Raw genomic sequence first — 19,584 nt, forward strand, 5'->3', positions numbered from 1 at the left:
GCTTACCTAACTGGAGAAATAGTAAAATAAGTAAACAAATATGTAACATCCTAATTCTTTTATCTGAAAACCACATTTAGTACATACAATTATTATCTTCATAGATTATTTTTATTAAGTTGCAGTAGCAAAAACACACATAATGAATCATACTGCACAAGTCAAATTTTCAATATGTTCTGTTTATTTACTTAAAACTTGTTTCTGTCGTGATGACACCCTTTCAAAATATTACATACATCTTAAAGGTTTATTAAAACATAAACCAACATAGTAATAAAAAAGAATCACTTCTAATGAAAATTGTTAAGTATAATTGCATTGATTGGTTAGTATTAGAAATAACGAGTCACACTGGTGTTGGGTATGGTCCCATGTCCCTTTGGATATATAAAAACAATACTTATTACATTGAACCTTTACTCACTTTCGTTGCTCATTGTGCTCAATTTCATACAACAATAACGGCATTTCTATAGCTTCCAGTTCGTCTGCAATAAAGCAAGCAAACGCCACGTGATCTGCCATGACTGAGGTAGATGCAGCAAACTACGAGAGCCCCGAAGTGTCCGACTTGATGACTCCGTTTTCAACTCCGCCCCTGACTGCAAGCGGCTACTCTCGTTGACCACCGTCTGTAGCCGTGCTTCAAGTCGAACGCACCTATTATTTCTAATGCGATCCCGCCCCCTCGTGTTCACATGTAAATAACCACGTGAGCCGCGCGCACATGGAGACGCCCAACATAAGGTGCGTTCGACTTGAAGCACGGCTACAGACGGTGGTCAACGAGAGTAGCCGCTTGCAGTCAGGGGCGGAGTTGAAAACGGAGTCGTCAAGACGGACACTTCGGGGCTCTCGTAGTTTGCTGCATCTACCTCAGTCATGGCAGATCACGTGGCGTTTGCTTGCTTTATTGCAGACGAACTGGAAGCTATAGAATTGCCGTTATTGTTGTATGAAATTGAGCACAATGAGCAACGAAAGTGAGTAAAGGTTCAATGTAATAAGTATTGTTTTTATATATCCAAAGGGACATGGGACCATACCCAACACCAGTGTGACTCGTTATTTCTAATACTAACCAATCAATGCAATTATACTTAACAATTTTCATTAGAAGTGATTCTTTTTTTATTACTATGTTGGTTTATGTTTTAATAAACCTTTAAGATGTATGTAATATTTTGAAAGGGTGTCATCACGACAGAAACAAGTTTTAAGTAAATAAATAGAACATATTGAAAATTTGACTTGTGCAGTATGATTCATTATGTGTGTTTTTGCTACTGCAACTTAATAAAAATAATCTATGAAGATAATAATTGTATGTACTAAATGTGGTTTTCATTACAGATAAAAGAATTAGGATGTTACATATTTGTTTACTTATTTTACTATTTCTCCAGTTAGGTAAGCACATTTTAGTAAGACAAAACACCATGAACATACGTGAACACCATGAACAGGCCTACGGATAAGCCCAATTTATTTGCCTTTCTATTATGATTTATACCAGCTTATGAAAGTGATCTGAATGTTGTATTAAGTTGACATCCAGCCAGAGTTGTTGGCAGTAATCACATGCAAGTGAAGATGGATGAACCCAGCAACTAGACAATTAGTATCAATCAGAATCCATGATGACCACATTATATTAAAAGTCTGTAAGATTGACACTTGATTTATTCCATAAAAAAAGTATCTAAATAGGTTATGCAGCTTAATACTGTAAAGGGTCTGTATGAAAAAGGTCTAAAATAAACCTATGCACAAAACCTATATAAACGAATTAACAAAAAAGTGATTGCAGTAAAAATAATTGTAATCTTTTAATAAACATGATTTACGAGATGAAGATGACATGAAAAGTTAATTTTTTTTTTTTTTTTTGAAAGTCCGTATATGAGCATTAGTGGGACTGAAGTTGTCAGAATAAACCCGAAATACACGTCCTTGTTGTCATGTGATGAATTTGGCCAATCGTGAAACAGCTGTGTCGTTATATGACTGACAGACTGCAACGGTTTAAGTTCAAAATCTTCATTTGTGTTCTACTGAAGAAACAAAGTCACCTACATCTTGGATGCCCTTGCGGTAAGCAGATAAACATCAAATTTTCATTTTTGGGTGAACTATCCCTTTAAGAAAAATGGTAATGAGCTGCTCAATTAATTTAGCTGATTAAGTTATTTTAGTGTTATATATTTTCTGCTGCTCATTTCAAAGCATATTTTAACAAATCTACGTCCACGGTTAACATGTTGACCTCCAGTGTGAGGTAGTTATTTATTTTTATTCAGTTCGCACATTTTGAGTGAAAAAATAAATAAATAAATAAATAAAAACTTCTGGTTAAACCATATACCTGAAAAGGTAGAATTTTGATATGTTACAAAAGAGTTGTTGTAAAACTTAATGGTCACAGTTATGTGGTTTTGAAATATGTTGTGACAAAGAAAAGAAAATACAAAAACTGTATTACTTCTGAAAAAGGTTTTGTTTTATCTTCCCAGAAAATTAATCATTTTAATATATGTTGTGGAAAAGCAAATAAACAGAAAAAAAATATTATGCAGCAAAAAAAATTATAAAATTTATTTTTTTTTCAATTGAGAAATAAACGCCCAATGTAACATATGTAACATGAAAAATTTATCATAAACGCCCAATGTGTCATATATGTAACATTACAGATCTTTCACAAGGAGGGGTTGTATTTCAAAAACAACCACAGAAACATGTTATAAGTGGTCCATTTGGTTTGTTTTATATGCCCCATAATTTTCCTATAAGGAGAAATTGGTCCGGGTTCTCATGGGTTAATGACCATCCCTACAGTATAAATTCTGGGTATCTCTTGTTCTTTGAAACCACAATAACGGGGAAGACTGCTGACTTGGCAATGATCCAGAAGACGAATATTGACGCCCTCCACAAACAGGGTAAGTCACAGAGGGTCATTACTGAAAGGTGTGGCTGTTCACAGAGTGCTGTATCAAAGCATATTAAATGCAAAGTTGACTGGAAGGAAGAATTTGGGTAGGAAAAGGTGCACAAGCAACAGAGATGACCGCAAGCTTGAGAATACTGTCAAGCAAAGCTGATTCAAACACTTGGGAGAGTTTCACAAGGAGTGGATTGAAGCTGGAGTCAGTGCATCAAGAGTCACCACGCTCAGATGTCTTCAGGAAAAGGGCTACCAAGCCACTTCTGAACCAGAGACAACGTCAGAAGCATCTTACCTGGGCTGTGGAGAAAAAAACTGGACTGTTTCTCAGTGGTCCAAAGTCCTCTTTTCAGATGAAAGTAAATTTTGCATTTAATTTGGAAATCAAGGTCCCAGAGTCTGGAGGAAGAGTGGAGAGGCACAGAATCCATGTTGCTTGTCAAGTCAAGTCAAGTCAAGTCAGCTTTATTGTCAATTCTTCCACATGTACAGTACATACATACAGAGAATTGAAATTGCATTACTCTCAGACCCTTGGTGCATACAGTTAACATTAAACACGTTCAGATACAGATAATACAGTTTAAACATATGTACAACTATACAAATATACAAATGAGGATATTGTAGAAAAAAAAATAAATAAGAAGAATTAGATCGATAAGTGGCATAAGGCGCATGGCAGATAGAGTGCAAACCAGTTAAATAGAAACAACACTGTGTAGATATATTTGTAGTGCAAAAGAGCTTATCAGTCTGAGGACATTGTAGAAAATAATAAAAAAAGAGAGATCGATAGATAAAGTGCATAAGGCACATGGCAGAATAGATGGAGTGCAAACCAGTTGAATGTACAACAAAACTGTGCAGATTTGTTTTGTTTTGTTTTGTTTTGTTGAAGTCCAGTGTGAAGTTTCCACAGTCAGTGATGATTTGGGCTGCCATGTCATCTGCTGGTGTTGGTCCACTGTGTTTTCTGAAGTTCACAGTCAACGCAGCCATCTACCAGGAAATTTTAGAGCACTTCATGCTTCCTTCTGCTGACAAGCTTTATGGAGATGCTGATTTCATTTTCCAGCAGGACTTGGCATCTGCCCACACTGCCAAAGGTACCAAAAGCTTACTTACTTAAAGCTGGTTCAATGACCATGGTGTTACTGTGCTTGACTGGCCAGCAAACTCGCCTGACCTATGGGGTCTTGTCAAGAGGAAGATGAGACACCAGACGCAACAATACAGATGACCTGAAGGTCGCTATCAAAGCAATCTGGGCTTCCATTACACCTGAGCAGTGCCACAGGCTGATTACCTCCATGCCACGCTGCACTGATGCAGTAATTCATGCAAAAGGAGGCCCAACCAAGTATTGAGTGCATAGAAATGAACATACTTTTCAGAAGCCTGACATTTCTGTTTAAAATATCCTTTTTTTATTGATCTTATGTAATATTCAAATTTTTTGAGACACTGAATTTTGGGTTTTCATTATCTGTAAGCCATAATCATCAAAATTTCAAGAAGTAAAGGCTTGAAATATTTCACTCTATGTGTAATGAATCTATATAATAGATGGGTTTCACTTTCTGAAATGAGTGACAAAAAGTATTGACCTTTTCCACGATATTCAAATTTTTTAAGATGTACATGACAAAAGTGGAAGAACTGCAATGGTAAGTCTTGTGTTCATGATTTGCTCGGTAAGAATTTTTATAAATATTTAGTACTTTAAAAAATATATATATTTACATGGCTTGCATATTTTGGCAAATTTATATTCCTGGGGGGTGCCAAACTCAGTTCCTGGAGGCCAACAAGCCCCGCAGAGTTTCGTTCCGACCCTGCTCCAACACACGTCATGTAAGCGTGAAGGACTTGATTGTAGTAGGACTTTTTGTAGTTTTCCAGTAAGCCTAAACGATTGGGTGCTTTAGGTGCTTTACAGGAACTGGGCTATTCAATACTGCCGTAAATCTGCTCACTGTACACACATAGCCTTCATACTGCATAATGCAAAACTAGTCTGAGCAGAATGGTTGTACAGAATTCCCAGCTCACTGTCGCAACCAATGAAAGGCTACAGTAATCGTCACGTGATCTAGATTGCGGAAGCCAAGCAGTGTTTTCTACTTTGTACACAACATTCAACGTGTTTTGCTACTGTGCTTTTGAACTGGATTGTCTCCTTTTTATTAGAAATTGGCAATGTCAGCGCTCGTCCACGTTCTCATACCCTTCCTGCTTTGCATTGCGCTTGCAAACACTCATATTTTCGACAAAGTTTTGGTGGATGTCACTTATGATCACTATGCGGAAAAGAAAGTCGACAACCTTCCTGCTTTCTTGGCTATGCCGTTTAACTGTCTGATAAACTTGGGATACATATTATTAGGAATCTACTGGATCTTGCAACCTATGTCAGACAATAGAGGCACCTGTGCAGCCGTCTACACCAAGGACGTGTTTGCGCTAATGACAGTCGCCTATGGCCCGGTGCAGTGGGTCCGCTTGGCCACCTTGCGGCGCGCGCCCTCTGTTTTGGACCAGTGGTTCACTTTACCTATTTTTGCGTGGGTGCTGGTGTGGTGTCATGTCATTGAGAAAGGCTGGTCGTCCCGTTACGCCTTGTTGGTGGAATCGTGCTCTGTCCTCAGCTATGGCCTGGCGCTCTTTCACGACCGAGGGTTTGAAGTAGCTCTGGGTTTTCACATCGCCTTCGCCGTGTTTAAAGGCGTCCGAGCGCAGAAGAGCCTCGGAGACACTGCGTCCATGCGCTACCTCTGCTTGGCCCTGCTGTCCTGCGCTGGTTTCGTGCTTCTCAAGCTTCTGGATCATTCTCTTGCAGAGTACTGGGTGTTTCAAAATCTTACTGGACATTTCTGGTCCAAAGTGTGCGACATTCTGCAGTTTCATTACAGCTTTTGTTTTCTCACTCGCCTAAATGCACACAAACGCTCTTCATAAATGCACATAGGCCTACATTTATTTAGCTGAATAACACGGCAATGAACACATGTACGAACCCTAATTTTGTCTTGTCTTCATCAACAGTAATATTATGTCACTGATATGTACAAATTTGACCAATTAACGTTATCAAAACCACAAACTAATTTGATGCTCTTCTTTGTTCAGAATTTACGTTCAAAACAGTGTCAGAAAATAACTTTGTAATTATTGAATTTGAAGGAAAACTGTCAAATATGTGAAATACTTGGATTTCATCTCTTTGAATACAGTATTATCAAATCAATATACTGTGTGTACGTGTTTATGCTACATTTTGTGGGGACCGGCCTGTTTATCTGAAAGTGTAACAATGTAAACAGGTTTTCAGTAAGGGGTAGGTTTAGGGTTAGGGCAGAGGTCTTCAACCTTGCTCCTGGGGACCCACTCTCCTGGAAAGTTTATTTCCAACCGGCTTCAGCACACCTGTCTGCAATTTTCAAGCAGTCTTGAGGAGCCTGATTGGCCGCTTCAGGTGTGTTTGATTAGGGTTGTAGCTAAAGGATAGTGGGTCTCCAGGAACAGGGTTGAAGACCTCTGTGTTAGGGGATAGAAAATATTGTTTGGTTAGTATAAAAACAATAGAAGTCTATGGAAAGACCCCACAATTCACAGAAACAAACGTACGTGTGTATATATAAACTCACTATTTGAGGCATTTTAATCGTGTGTGTGCTTGTTTATGTGGTTTCTGAGGACACCTAGGTATGACAGAGGTATTACAATGTAAAGGTGATTTATGACAACACTTTTGGTGTCCCCGTAATTCAAAAGGCTTAAAAATTATTCAGATTGAGTTTTTTTGAAAATCTAAAAATGCACAAAGTTTTCTGTGAAGTGTAGGGTTTGTGTAGACCATCAGAAAATACGGTTTGTACAGTATAAAAACCATTACGCCTACGGGGAGTCCCCATAAACCATAAAAACCAACGTGTGTGTGTGTTTACAAATTCACTATTTGATGCATTTTAATGTGTGTGTGTGTGTGTGTAGTTCAGAATGTCATGTCCTAAGCTTCATTCTCAGGTTTGTCAAGTTGAAGATGAATGTAAATGCACAATATAAGTATGGACAGCCTGGCATATTTGCCTTAATTTGATGCATTAAAATAAAACTGAGCAAAAACATCTTTATCATTTATTATTAGCAGCATGTTTGCCTTTACTGAAATCTCAGACAGAGTGTCATTTCTTCCCATTAAAATCATGATGGGATGTATTACAAAATGTGTTGCACAGGGAAAAAAAAATCTTATTGCTTGTAAATCTTCATATTTCAAGCCTCGTTATGCCTGTCAGCACTGGATCTGGAAAAGCTGATCTCCTTCTGTTCCATAACAGTATGAGTATTGCTTTTCGGAAGTCTTTATTTGTGCAGTAGATAAAGGGGTTTAAACCACAATCCAGATATGCCATTACTGATGATAGTGATCGCAGCCATTCAGGGGATGGGGACAAATCAAGCCTTCCAAGGAGAACCAACTAACAAAACGAGAATAAACAGAATTGTTAACATGGAAAAACACATTCAAATCAAGCCTTTGACTCCTAAAAAATGATCAAAACAGAAAATGATTCCACACTAACTGATTTTTCTCACCTCAGATGCAGCAAATGGAGCATAGCAGAGCAGATACAAGATCACCAGCAGTGGTGTGATAGAGGACAGGTCACCCTGGCTACAAACATAAAATGTGGACATTTAAACTATGACAGAGAAATGGGAGAAATTTTGCATCACCGGTGATGCAAAATTTCAGCATTCTATGTTCACCAGTTCCAACTCTACAAACCTGGAACAGTGTTTCCCATAGCCAGCACAAGTCAGGATGGAGCAGGAGAGTATGAGGAGAAATGGGATGAAGATAGAGATGGAGAAGGCACAGAGGATGTAAACCAGCATGTCAGAGTAACTGCTTTCCCAGAAAACTGCACACAGCATTTCTGCTGGATCATACCTGAAAATGGCATGCAGAGTATAGTGAGACTGAGAAGTCGTGTTGATGCCTAAAGTTGGAGCATTTCTAAGCATCTTCACTCACTTTATCCAGTCATAGACTACTGGTACTGCTCCAAATATAGCTCCAGTGCACCATGATGCTACACATGCCACCGCCATGAGAACAGACAGCTTTTTGCCTTTGGAAGGAATTCCCATATATCTCTGAAGACAGAGAATTGCTGAGGACAAAGAAGAAAATAATGGTATTATTGTGATATAACTTTTTTGTTTTATAGATACAAATGAGGAGTTTCATTCTCAGAATAACTTTTTCTAATTCACCTTAATATACTTATATACTATATATACTTTTATTCAGCAAGGCACATTCAATTGATCAAAAGTGACAGTAAAGACATTTGTAATGTTACAAAAGATTTCGATTTCAAATAAATGAAGTTCTTTTGAACTTTCTAAAAAATATATTTAAAAACATTTTTGAAACTCAAGTTCAAAGACTTACTTTAATCCTTAAGTATTAACCCTTTTACATAACCAAATAATAACAACAACAATAATAATAATAAACATTTTATTACTTCTAATAATGAAGTAAACAATCTCAATCAAAGAAGAAGAGATACCTCTTCTATTGATAACTGTTTTTGATTATTTTTAAGGCACAAATGAGAAGTTAATTTTCAGTTTTTAGAGTGACTTTTCTAAATCATCCTAATTAAAAAAAAATAATAATTAAATAAAAATCTTTGAAACTAAAGATTAAAGAATTAAAATAATATAAACAATAATAAAAACTTTTTATATATTTTATATTTACTAGTAATTAAATATAAGCTGAGAACAATGCAGATTTTTTAAAAAATTTGGACAAAACTAAGACACAAATACTTTTTATCATCTACCATAATGAAGGAGTGGATGGCAGATCTACAATGACCTTCATAATAATATTAATTATAATATTTCTTGAATAATTATTAATCAAAGTTACATTTATGCATGTTAGAGAATAAGTTGAATATGGCTTTAGTCTGCCTTTCTACTCTCTAAGAAGCTGCTCTCATTGTGTGTGTAACCATGCCCGATAAGGTTTAGGGCTGAGACAACCATGAAGTAAGATAAGTGTTTCTCTGCATATGTGTGTTAGTATCTGTCTGTACAGGGAGAAGCTCAGACAGTCCCAGGACAAACGTTCCGCTGCCGATGTCCAGCGTATCAGATATACGTCTTTGGAGAGACGTATTGCGTCGGACCTCTGATCACTTGTCACTAAAATATTAATCAGAAGATATGCTTCAAGCTTGCGTCCATATGTGGAAACTGTCTAAGTTTATCTAGGTTTTAGAACCAATCAGAATTTTGATGACTTATGCATTGACGCAATTAGCAACCTCTGTTAGGGTATAATTGTTGAGGATTTTGAATTGTATGCAGAGCGGCCTACAAACTCCATCACGAGTGTTGAAGCTGACTTCTGCTGATGAATGAAGTATTTCTTTAATTAATCGCATCTCTGACTCCTTGTCTTATTATTCCCCAACAATAATTAAAGATAAATAAATAATAAACAAAAACATTGAAACTCAAATAAAAAGACTTGTTTTATCATATGAAGAATATTAACTTTAAAAAAAAAAACTATTTTAAACCGTAACATTTTATAACTTTATTATAACATTGCTTTTTAGAAATATTAAAACACCAAATTTTCTGCATTTCTGGACATTGCTTTTTCAACAATTATTCAAATGGAAGCTACGACAGAGTACAGGATTTTTCCTCTCAGTGTCCAATGCACCCTCCTGCAACCATTCGGGTGTACAATAGGGTGTTTGTTTATTGTTCTTTATTGCTAATTACAATGAAAGCAGTATTAGAGATATCCCACAGAGGTCAATTGTTCCTTATCATAGCCATACCTATGCTTCCAATGGAAGAGGTGATGAAGGTGAACTTTAGCAGGCTCACCACCTCACACCACGGTGAAATCTGACCTTCACTCAGCACAGCTAAGAGGGAGCCACAGATTATGAGGATGGAGCAGAGGAAATCTGAGAGCGTGAGACTGAAAAGTGGCAGCCAGTAAAGGCACTGAAAATGGTCTTTACACTGTGAGAAAGCAAAAAAAAAAAGAAGATAAAAGGCATGAGATTTTAAAACTGATTGCATTCGGGGGGGAAAAAAAACATACTTTTTTCATTTGTTTTCTTTTTAAATAAAATTATATATTATTCTTACCACAACTTTGACTATCAAAACCAATCCATTTCCTAAAACACCCAGCACCATCTCAGTGGTGAGAATGGGAGCGAGCACAGACTTCTCAGTTCTGGACCAATAATTCTCCTCTGATTCTGTTATATTATCTGAAGTGTTCACTGAAATGAATCAGAATATTATTCCGATAAATTCATTTTCAAATTTCAAAGCTTCTATAGAAATCAGAAATCAATTTAGCATTGAAATTCAAAAAATTATACATCAACCTTCACTCTGTGACTCGAGCAGGTCAGTCAATGAAACAGCACTTCGACAGCACAGATTTATCTTCATTACAGAGAACATGCCAGAGAAATTTGTATAAAGGTGATCAACTTACTTTGTCACTGAAGCAGAGACCTAAAATTACAGATAAACCCAACAATAAGAAAAAGGAAAGCTTCAAGCTCGGTTGTTTTGTGGATATGTGAGACAGAGAGCACTGAACACAGTGATTACGTGGAGACATACATCGCAGCTTTCTGTAATTAAACTTATCCTGCTTCATTAAGCTTTAACCAACAAACACTTATTCAGCTTTCTTCACAGTGACAGCACTAATGGCTTCGTAGCATATTAGTATGAGAAAAAGAATCCTTATGAAATGTCATTTTAGCAATTTAATAGCCGCATCTTTTTTTTTATTAACTCATATCTCACTCAAGTCCAAAAATATTTTCAAAACTATGGCATGTCAGAAGGTTAGAAAATTATTAGTTGGATCACATATATACACACAGTGTTTAAGCTGTTAAACAGTTGTTAAACTTACAGGCCCGGTTTCACAGACAGGGTTTAGCCTAAACCAGGATTAGGCCATTGTTCAATTAGGACATTTATGCACTTTTTATAAGCATGCCTTAGAAAAAACATTACTGGTGTGCATCTTGAGACAAAACAAAGGCACTGATATATTTTAAGATCAGTCAGAGCAAGTTTCTTTCATTTGAAACAGCTCAGATTTAGATTTTAGTCTGGGATTAGGTTTAAGCCTTGTCTGTGAAACCTGGGGACAGTGTTTAACAGCTGACCTATCAGTAAGCCCCTCCCCTCGAACGCAGACTAGCCAATGACAGTCGAGTATCAGTTGCACGGGGAGCAGAAAGGCTGATTAAAGGAGATGGTCCTCACTGCAGAACACAAGATCCATGGGGTGTGGTTGGATCTAGATTAGAAAAAAGTCGCTTAAGTACCTCACTGATCGAATCTCTTAATATTGAGGGGACAGTCACTAATAATCCTCAATTCATTGCACATTTCTGTTCTAAATTTTACAGTAAATTGTATGAAAAAAATATTCTGAAGAGGCAGCCCGTACTTTTCTGGAGTCTGTTAAAAATTGTAAGACTATTTCAAGAGATCACAGAAATCTCTGTGATAGTGAAATTACTTTATCTGAAGTTAGTAACTCAATTCTAGAACTTAAAAACAATAAATCTCCCGGACCAGACGGGCTTACCGGCGCAGAGTTCTATAAACAGTTTTCTAAAGAGGTGTCTCCTTATTTACTTAAGGTTTTTGAAGAAAGCATACAGAATGACCCCCCCCCCCCCCGAATTCACTCACTCGTTTTCATTCACTCCTTGAAGTGAAGTGAACTATATGAGTGGATTAATGTAGGGAATAGTGAATGAGGGTATAGGGGGCTATTTCAGATACAGCCCCAGTGTTTACCACTAGCTCTGCCCATTACTCGTGACCGGAAGAGTAGAGGAGTCGTTTTAAGGCGGAGGGGAGGTTAACGTTTTTGATTAAAGATTACTAGGGCACATGAATTTAAAAAAGTAATGAAGTGCACGGATAAACTATTTATAATAAACACTACAGTATTCCATCAAAAAATATAAGAACAGTCCATTTTGATTTCATACCGACTTTAATTTGTCATTTTCATGGAGTGACTGGAACTCAGGAATGATCTACTTTACTTGACTTACTTACTTTTACTTTTGTCATTTAGCAGACGCTTTTGTCCAAAGCGACTTACAAATAAGAAAAAGTAACTAAAACTAAAAGTTACAACTCTATAAATACTATATACCCACATATTTAAGAAAATAAAGAAATTAAATAAAATCAACACATGCATATAATAACATTTCAATACATATAAATGAAAAAACTAAAATAAAAAGGGATACTTCTATCCCTTGCCGGTGTCCCTGCCCGGTGGAGTCGCACGGTAGAGTTGATGGTCTTTAGAATGATCTGTTCTCTCTCTCTCTCTCTCTCTCAATTCAATCCAGCTTTATTAGCATGACTGTGTAACACAATGTTGCTAAAGCATTAACATATATATAACAACAACATAAATACATAAATAATAATAAATAAAATCCATCTAAATAAATAAAAAGATAAAGTAAGTCAGTTTCAAGTTAATCATGTTTAACATCTAACATTGTGAATGGAAAATACATATTTTGCTGCTATTGCAGCTGTGTTATCATCTCTCTCTCTCTCTCTCTCTCTCTCTCTCTCTCTCTCTCTCTCTCTCTCTCACTCACTCACCAGGCTTCTTTCTTTGTAAATTGCACTTTCGTAAAGCCAAAGTTAAAACCAATTCTCTGTGGAATTTTGTATTGATTATTATTATTATTGTAATTATTTTATATAACGTTACCCCTGTACTATGGATCAAAATTCTGAACCACAGTGTTCAGTATTTTATATCATAAAGAAACGCGTTTATGATAAAGGTGGTTTTATTAACTATTATTTTTGTATGCTTATTGTATTTTATATTTGCGGATGTGTTCTGTTATTTTGTAAAAAAAAAAAAAAAAAAAAAAAAAAAACCTCACTTCCGGCGTTCTGCATGTGCATTTCCTCAATCGTCCGCTGTTCTGGTTGAGAAGGCCAAATAGCGAGTGTCCGGTGAGTGCGAACTGGTTTTTAAACTCTCTGCATTCGCTATCTATCTTTTAAGTGAACATGCACCGCATTTTGTGGAGCCGATATAATTAATACAATATTAGAAACGCAAATATTGTTATAAAGGATATACGAATAATAGCAGTATAGTCATTGAAAGTCCTTGAGAAAATCAGCCTGTGGCTAAGCTACTTAAAACACTTCACGGACAACATTTTAACTTTGAATAAAAACACGGAGTTATAGATATTTAGGCAAATATTAAATAGGTAAATGCACATTGGAAAAAGTGAATAGTAAATATGTGGAAAGCTTGAGCTCCTGTCCTAAGCCACTTGCTGCAGTCCTAGAGTATCTGGGTTGCCCAGTCAAACAGTTGCTTTATTATTTTGGACGTGTTACATGTTGTAGATTAAATGGGGATAATTGATATGTGGTGCTTAAATGAAAGATAGTTATGTGTCTGCTGCCTCGCTTCAGCGGAACCAATGTTTGGGGTTTTGTTTACGTTCTATAAGGGGAAGTAAATCGTGGAGCACTGTTTTGTGTAACTGCCAATGTTACATAAAACAGTATTAAATGAGCCTTTTTCTTACCATTATTTCAAAATAAGATGTTTGAAAGTTGTCAGTATGTCCACAAGTATGTTTATTGTTGTAATTTGAGAAAATAATATAACAAATCCTAGTTTCCATCCCTCCTCTTTGTCCCTTTCACTCACAGTGCACTTCATTGAGATGTCTGCGGCGTTACGTGTGGTCTACACCGTATCCAGGCCAGGTGAGTAGAAGCAATACATGAGTTTAAAAAGCAACAAATGCAGTGACATTTATATATGTCTATAAATGTTATCAAAACAAGGCTTGTTTCTCAGATGAGTGACCGTATCATGTGCTTACTTCTTAGGGTCATTTCTGGCCTGTCAAAATCTTGCACGTCCTCTCAGCCTATCCGCACACAGAGCAGGGATTAGTAAGTATCACATAGTACAAAATAGGGTCTTGGTTTTAAAACTTTTCTTATATCATCACTTTTTTCTATATGCAGAATATGTCAATAATCAGGAGGAAGCCACAGATATGAAGTCAATCACGGACCGTGCGGCTCAGACTCTTCTGTGGACAGAGCTGTTCAGAGGTCAGTAACAACATGAGACTTTTATCTTTAACTAAAGCACTTCCATAAAGTCATCCCACAAATAACTCTCAAAGTAGGCACCAGCTGATATTTGTCTTGATGCAGGTTTGGGAATGACCATGAGCTATCTTTTCCGTGAACCTGCCACAATCAACTACCCCTTTGAGAAGGGCCCTCTGTCGCCCCGTTTCCGTGGGGAACATGCGCTGCGCAGGTACCCCTCTGGAGAGGAGCGGTGCATTGCCTGTAAACTTTGTGAGGCCATTTGTCCAGCCCAGGTATACTTTTTTCTGATTGGCCTTGTTCGTTCTAATATATTGACGCTGTAATAATAAGCAGTAATTGTATGCAGGTTTAATTATTTGCACATGTGAATAAGAAGAGTAAAAGTAAAATGTGCAAGGTAACCCCATATTTTTCTCTCTCTCAGGCGATCACAATTGAGGCAGAACCTCGTGCCGACGGCAGCAGGAGAACAACGCGTTATGACATAGACATGACCAAATGCATCTATTGTGGCTTTTGCCAGGAAGCCTGCCCTGTGGATGCTATTGTAGAGGTGAGCATCTCGCAGCATATGTTTCAACTACCCATGTCTCTTTACAGGTTGTTTAATGTGTTCAAACTGGTTTCTAGTGGAACTGTGGAAATTTTGAGGAAAAAGCAATCAGAGTTAATAATAATAGTAATATATTAATAAAAATAGTTGCATAATGCTGTTTAATCATGAAAAAAGTAACACTTTTTTTCAAGATTCAGTACTGATGAATAGAAATTTCAAAATAACTGCATTTTTTAAATAGAAGTCCTTTATAACATGTCTTTACTCTCTTTTTTTAATTAAATTTATGCTTCATTGCTGAATAATAGCATTCATTTCTTTAAAGAAATCTTGCTGACCCCTTAATTTTGAATGGTTATGTATATATATATTATGTAACGTGCATTAAATTATGGAGAATTTTGGAGAATTATTGTAATATTCTGCAGCATGAGAAGTCAAATGTACAAAATAAGCAGGTGGTTAAAAGGGTCAAATTAAAATCTCTATAAGGATCAATACATTCTGTATGACCAGATTTACTGGAGTTAATGTCTACCTTTTCCTGTCTGTCTTTTTCTTAGGGTCCCAACTTTGAGTTCTCCACAGAGACCCATGAGGAACTGCTTTATAACAAGGAGAAGCTCCTCAACAATGGAGACAAGTGGGAGGCTGAGATTGCTGGCAACATCCAAGCTGACTATCTCTACAGATAAATAAATGTCATGGATACTCTTCACCATGCTCTCTTACCAGTAATCACAGTTTCAATTGCTTATGGAAGGTTTGCTTTTAGACAGTTACTGTTGTGCTGACTGCACATTTTCAAAGGGACTGACTTTTTTGTGAAGATGCACATAATTTTTGATTTCTCTCAGTGTGAGCATACATGTAGATGATCAGATCTTAAATTAAGTTAACAGATTCGTGTCCTTGTAAACTACGTGGTGGAATATCTTGAGCCTCGGCTTCCACCTCCATGGAATTCAGCTGCAAGATGATTCATTGTGATTTAGGTTTGAAAAACAACCCAATGAAAAGTGCATTAGTTAATTAGCAGTTAATTATAAGTCACAACTAGGGTTGCAAAGAGGTGGAAAAATTCCGTAAACTTTCAAAAAAGCCCAGGAAGATTAAAAAAAAATCCTGGAAAGTTTCCAAAATTTCTGAAATTTACTGGAAATTTTCCATCTTTTTGCAACCGTAGCACAACATTGATTTACGTTCATTCTTAGTGTAAGAGTCTGTAATTTATTAGAATTATGAGGAAGTAAACATAAGTCGGAGGCTGAGATCGCTGCCAACATCCAAGCTATGTCTACAGATAAATAAATGTCATGGACTGTCTCATTACAACACAGTGACAATATTCTCTTCATCATGCTCTCTTACCATTAATCACAGTTTCAATTGCGTATAGAAGATTTGCTTTTGTGCTGACCGCAGATTTTCAAAGCCCAGGGACTGACTTTTTTTGTGAAGATGCACATAATTTTTTATTTATTTCAGTGTGAGCATACATGTAGATGATCAGATCTGAAATTAAGTTCACCGATTCGTGTCCGTGTAAACTACAGCAGCCTTAAAGTGGTGCCTGTTGGGGAACAACAGTTAAAACCCAATGACCAGGTATGATGAACAAAGACCAGGAGTCAGAGGTGCGATTAATTAAAGAAAAATTTACTGATGAAAATAGTTTGCAGTTTCATCAGCAGAAGTCAGCTTCAATACTCGCAATGGAGTTCATAGGCCGCTCTGCGTACATGTTCTGGATACCAATAGTTATACTCTAACAGAGGTCACTAATTACGTCAGTACATAGGTAAGCAAGATTCTGGTTGGTAGATAAACTTAGAAAATCTCCACACATGGACGTAAAACTCGAAGCATATCTTCTAGTGATTATTTTGAAGACAATTGATCAGAGGTCAGACGCAATAGGTCTCTCCAGAGACGTATATCTGTTACCCTGGACATCAGGGTGACGGCAAATGACTATTTCCTCCTAGAGCTCTCTCTCTGCATCTAGCTGCAAATATATACATTCATACACACACGCAGAGAACACTTATCTGTACTTCAAGGTTGCCGGGCTCTGCCCTGAATTTGATCAAATATGGTTAACTACACACACACAATGAGATCAGCTTCATAGCGCTTAAAAAGGCAGACTAAAGCCATATTCAACTTATTTTCTAACATGCATAAATGTAACTGTGATAATTATTCAAGAAATATTATAATTAACATTATTATGAGGGCCATTGTAGATCTGCAATCCACTCCTTCATGCCTCATATGGAAACATTTCTGTGTGCTTCTAATGTTGTCATTTTTACTTTTCATTCAACACAGCATGACATCACACAGCAAATGTTGAAGTATGTTGTATAATAAACAGTGTCTAAAGGCAGGATAACCAAGTTATTCTTGAAAACCACCAAGTATGACGCACTACTTTGAGCAGTGTTGGGAAGGTTACTCTGGAAATGTAATAGGTTACAGATTACAAGTTACCCTACTTAAAATGTAATAAGCAGTGTAACTTTTCAATTACTTTATTAAAGTAATGTAACTGATTACTGATTTTGATTACTTTTCTAAATTTCTAATGTTTTCAACTTAATCATTTTCAAGCATGTAAACCAGGCAGGGTTGACATTACAGTATAACTCAACACTGATTACTGTCAGACTTTCAAAATCCTTCATTACTTGAATTAAGATTATAATATTTTAATTTTAAAGGAGACATCGGATGCTAAATATCTTCATTTGCATATAAATGTGTCTTAGCAGTGTGTGGACACAACCACCCTACAATGATAAAAATTCACTCCTTTTTTATTCCCCTAAAAACCTAAACAATCTCAATTATCAAGCCATTTTGATTTTTGAGTGAATAACCAGTGCTCTCTTCCACCCTCAATACCATGACTGAGGTGAGACCCGGGCGCCACAGCAATATGGCTGCCCATTGCTCCGGGTGTGTGTTCACCGTGTGTGTGTGTTCACTGCTGTGTGTGCACTTGGATGGGTTAAATGCAGAGCACAAATTCCGAGTATGGGTCACCATACTTGGCCACACAGCACTTCACTTTCACTAAATTCGTTTATGTCTGACTGCGCAAATCATTTTACTCCAGGCTGCTTTCTGAATGAGGGACAATTCAAGGCAGGTTTTGTTAAAAAGTTAAAATTAAGGATGGATCAGTATACATTGTTCATGATCCAGCTGCACCTCCAGAAGAACAAAGTCTCACACTTTATATTTTTTATGATTATTTGCTCTTCCACAGAAGAGAGGGGCGGGGTGAGCAGAGCTCATTAGCATGTAAAGAGATATGCACCGAAACGAGTCGCTGCGAACAGAGCTATTTTTGACAAGGTAAAAAGGGTGTTGTTTTACACGACCACTGAGACCATTTCAAGAATATCCAAAAGAATCATACCAACTTGTATAAAATGGGCATCCAATGTCCCCTTTGAAGCACAGCCACCACAAAATCAGACTTACTTTAAAATCATTCTGAGGTTAAATACAGGTTTAAAATCATAACAAGAAATAGTTTAATAGCTATGATACTGTTTTTTGAAATCAAATCTTTGCATAGCTATGACAGGAAACACTGCAATATAACAATGCCTTAGAAAAAAACAGTTAATCTTAAAAAAATAAAGCATATCCATAAACCCATATAGGAAATATAAGAGTAATCGGATAAGCATGTTATAAACTTATGAAACATTGGTGTTTCATATTTTAGAGCAGTCACTGCAATTTATGAAAGAAATCAATTAAATCTGTACGTGAGAGTGTGTTTGGAAAAAATCAGATGTAACCCCCTTTGTAATCCTTAACATTTTCATAAGTAACTAATTTAATTACACATTTTTTCTTAGTGACTGTAACTAATTACAATTACTTTTATTTTGTAATTAAATTACGTAATTCCGTTACATGTAACTAGTTACTCCCCAACACTGACTTTGACGCTAATGTTGCATTCTCATTTTGAGGCAGTCGATCCATCCTTCCCATTTTCACCCTTCTTCCTTTCATATTTTGACCATCCAGTGGATTTAAATGAAGAGTTGTAAGAAACAAGCACTTCGACAGTTGTGTTGAATATACCTCACATTGTATCCTTACAGGTTAAGACATTTTATTTGTCCTTGTGAGAACTGTACAAAGACTAAAATTGTGGACCGTATATAATAAATTAATGTTCTGTCCAAATCTTTCACAATCTCTGGCCTCTTCTTATTAATGCAACTAAGTTTGTATTTTGAATAGTTTCTTCATAAGAGCAATGTATGTTTAAGGTCAAGATTTTCTTTCTCTTAAAGAAGTTTTCATATGTTTTTGTTTTGTTTCTTTAAATGTCGTTTTTAACGGGATGGGAAATCTTTGTCATTTTTGTCTCATATAAGCTGCACATTGCTTGATGTTTTGACTTCTTTTTAAACTGTTTGTGCTGGTGGAGAAGAAATATACAGACTAACTGGTCAATTCATGGGCAAATAACAATATGAATTACAATCTTGATTGTAATACAGTTTCAGTTACTGCTTTAAAAACAAAAAAAAAGCAAATAGGTTTTAATAATTTTCAGTACTTCAAAAGTCCCTCAACTCACCCCAACCAATCTTGACATTTTTGTTTTTTGTTGGATGGCACAAATGAAATAGCTTTAAGTATAACAATTTATTTAAAATTTTAGAAACATTTATAGATTTTTTTATTTTTATTATTTGATCTACTTTACATTAATGTGCATTAAGTAGTTTTAAATAAGTCTTAATTTGTCATTTAAAAAGTTATTTATTTCCATTTTTATGTATCTCATTCCTTCATT

The 19,584-nt window shown here is 36.3% G+C and overlaps 3 protein-coding genes across 3 annotated transcripts; 2 read left to right on the forward strand and 1 right to left on the reverse strand.

Annotated features, from left to right (window-relative positions):
• The first annotated feature begins 5,072 nt into the window (after window positions 1-5,072).
• LOC306873645 (transmembrane protein 187-like) lies at window positions 5,073-6,047 on the forward strand. The gene has a single exon (XM_079423082.1). It carries the CDS (start codon window positions 5,153-5,155, stop codon window positions 5,909-5,911), a length of 759 nt encoding a protein of 252 aa, XP_079279208.1. The 5' UTR covers window positions 5,073-5,152; the 3' UTR covers window positions 5,912-6,047.
• A 1,174-nt stretch (window positions 6,048-7,221) lies between these two features.
• LOC306873381 (visual pigment-like receptor peropsin) lies at window positions 7,222-13,000 on the reverse strand (the record flags this gene model as incomplete). Its single annotated transcript, XM_079422635.1, has 7 exons — window positions 7,222-7,434; window positions 7,553-7,627; window positions 7,742-7,910; window positions 7,995-8,133; window positions 9,835-10,024; window positions 10,154-10,293; window positions 12,979-13,000. The coding sequence occupies 7 exons, from the start codon at window positions 12,998-13,000 to the stop codon at window positions 7,222-7,224; spliced, it is 948 nt and encodes a 315-aa protein (XP_079278761.1).
• Window positions 12,997-18,967, forward strand: LOC306874139 (NADH dehydrogenase [ubiquinone] iron-sulfur protein 8, mitochondrial-like). The gene is made up of 7 exons (XM_079423943.1): window positions 12,997-13,051; window positions 13,772-13,828; window positions 13,955-14,020; window positions 14,096-14,185; window positions 14,291-14,463; window positions 14,616-14,744; window positions 15,311-18,967. The coding sequence occupies exons 2-7, from the start codon at window positions 13,786-13,788 to the stop codon at window positions 15,440-15,442; spliced, it is 633 nt and encodes a 210-aa protein (XP_079280069.1). The 5' UTR covers window positions 12,997-13,051; window positions 13,772-13,785; the 3' UTR covers window positions 15,443-18,967.
• The last annotated feature ends 617 nt before the right edge of the window (window positions 18,968-19,584 follow it).

Source organism: Barbus barbus (assembly GCF_936440315.1).
Source record: "Barbus barbus genome assembly, chromosome: 8".
NCBI lineage: Eukaryota > Metazoa > Chordata > Actinopteri > Cypriniformes > Cyprinidae > Barbus > Barbus barbus.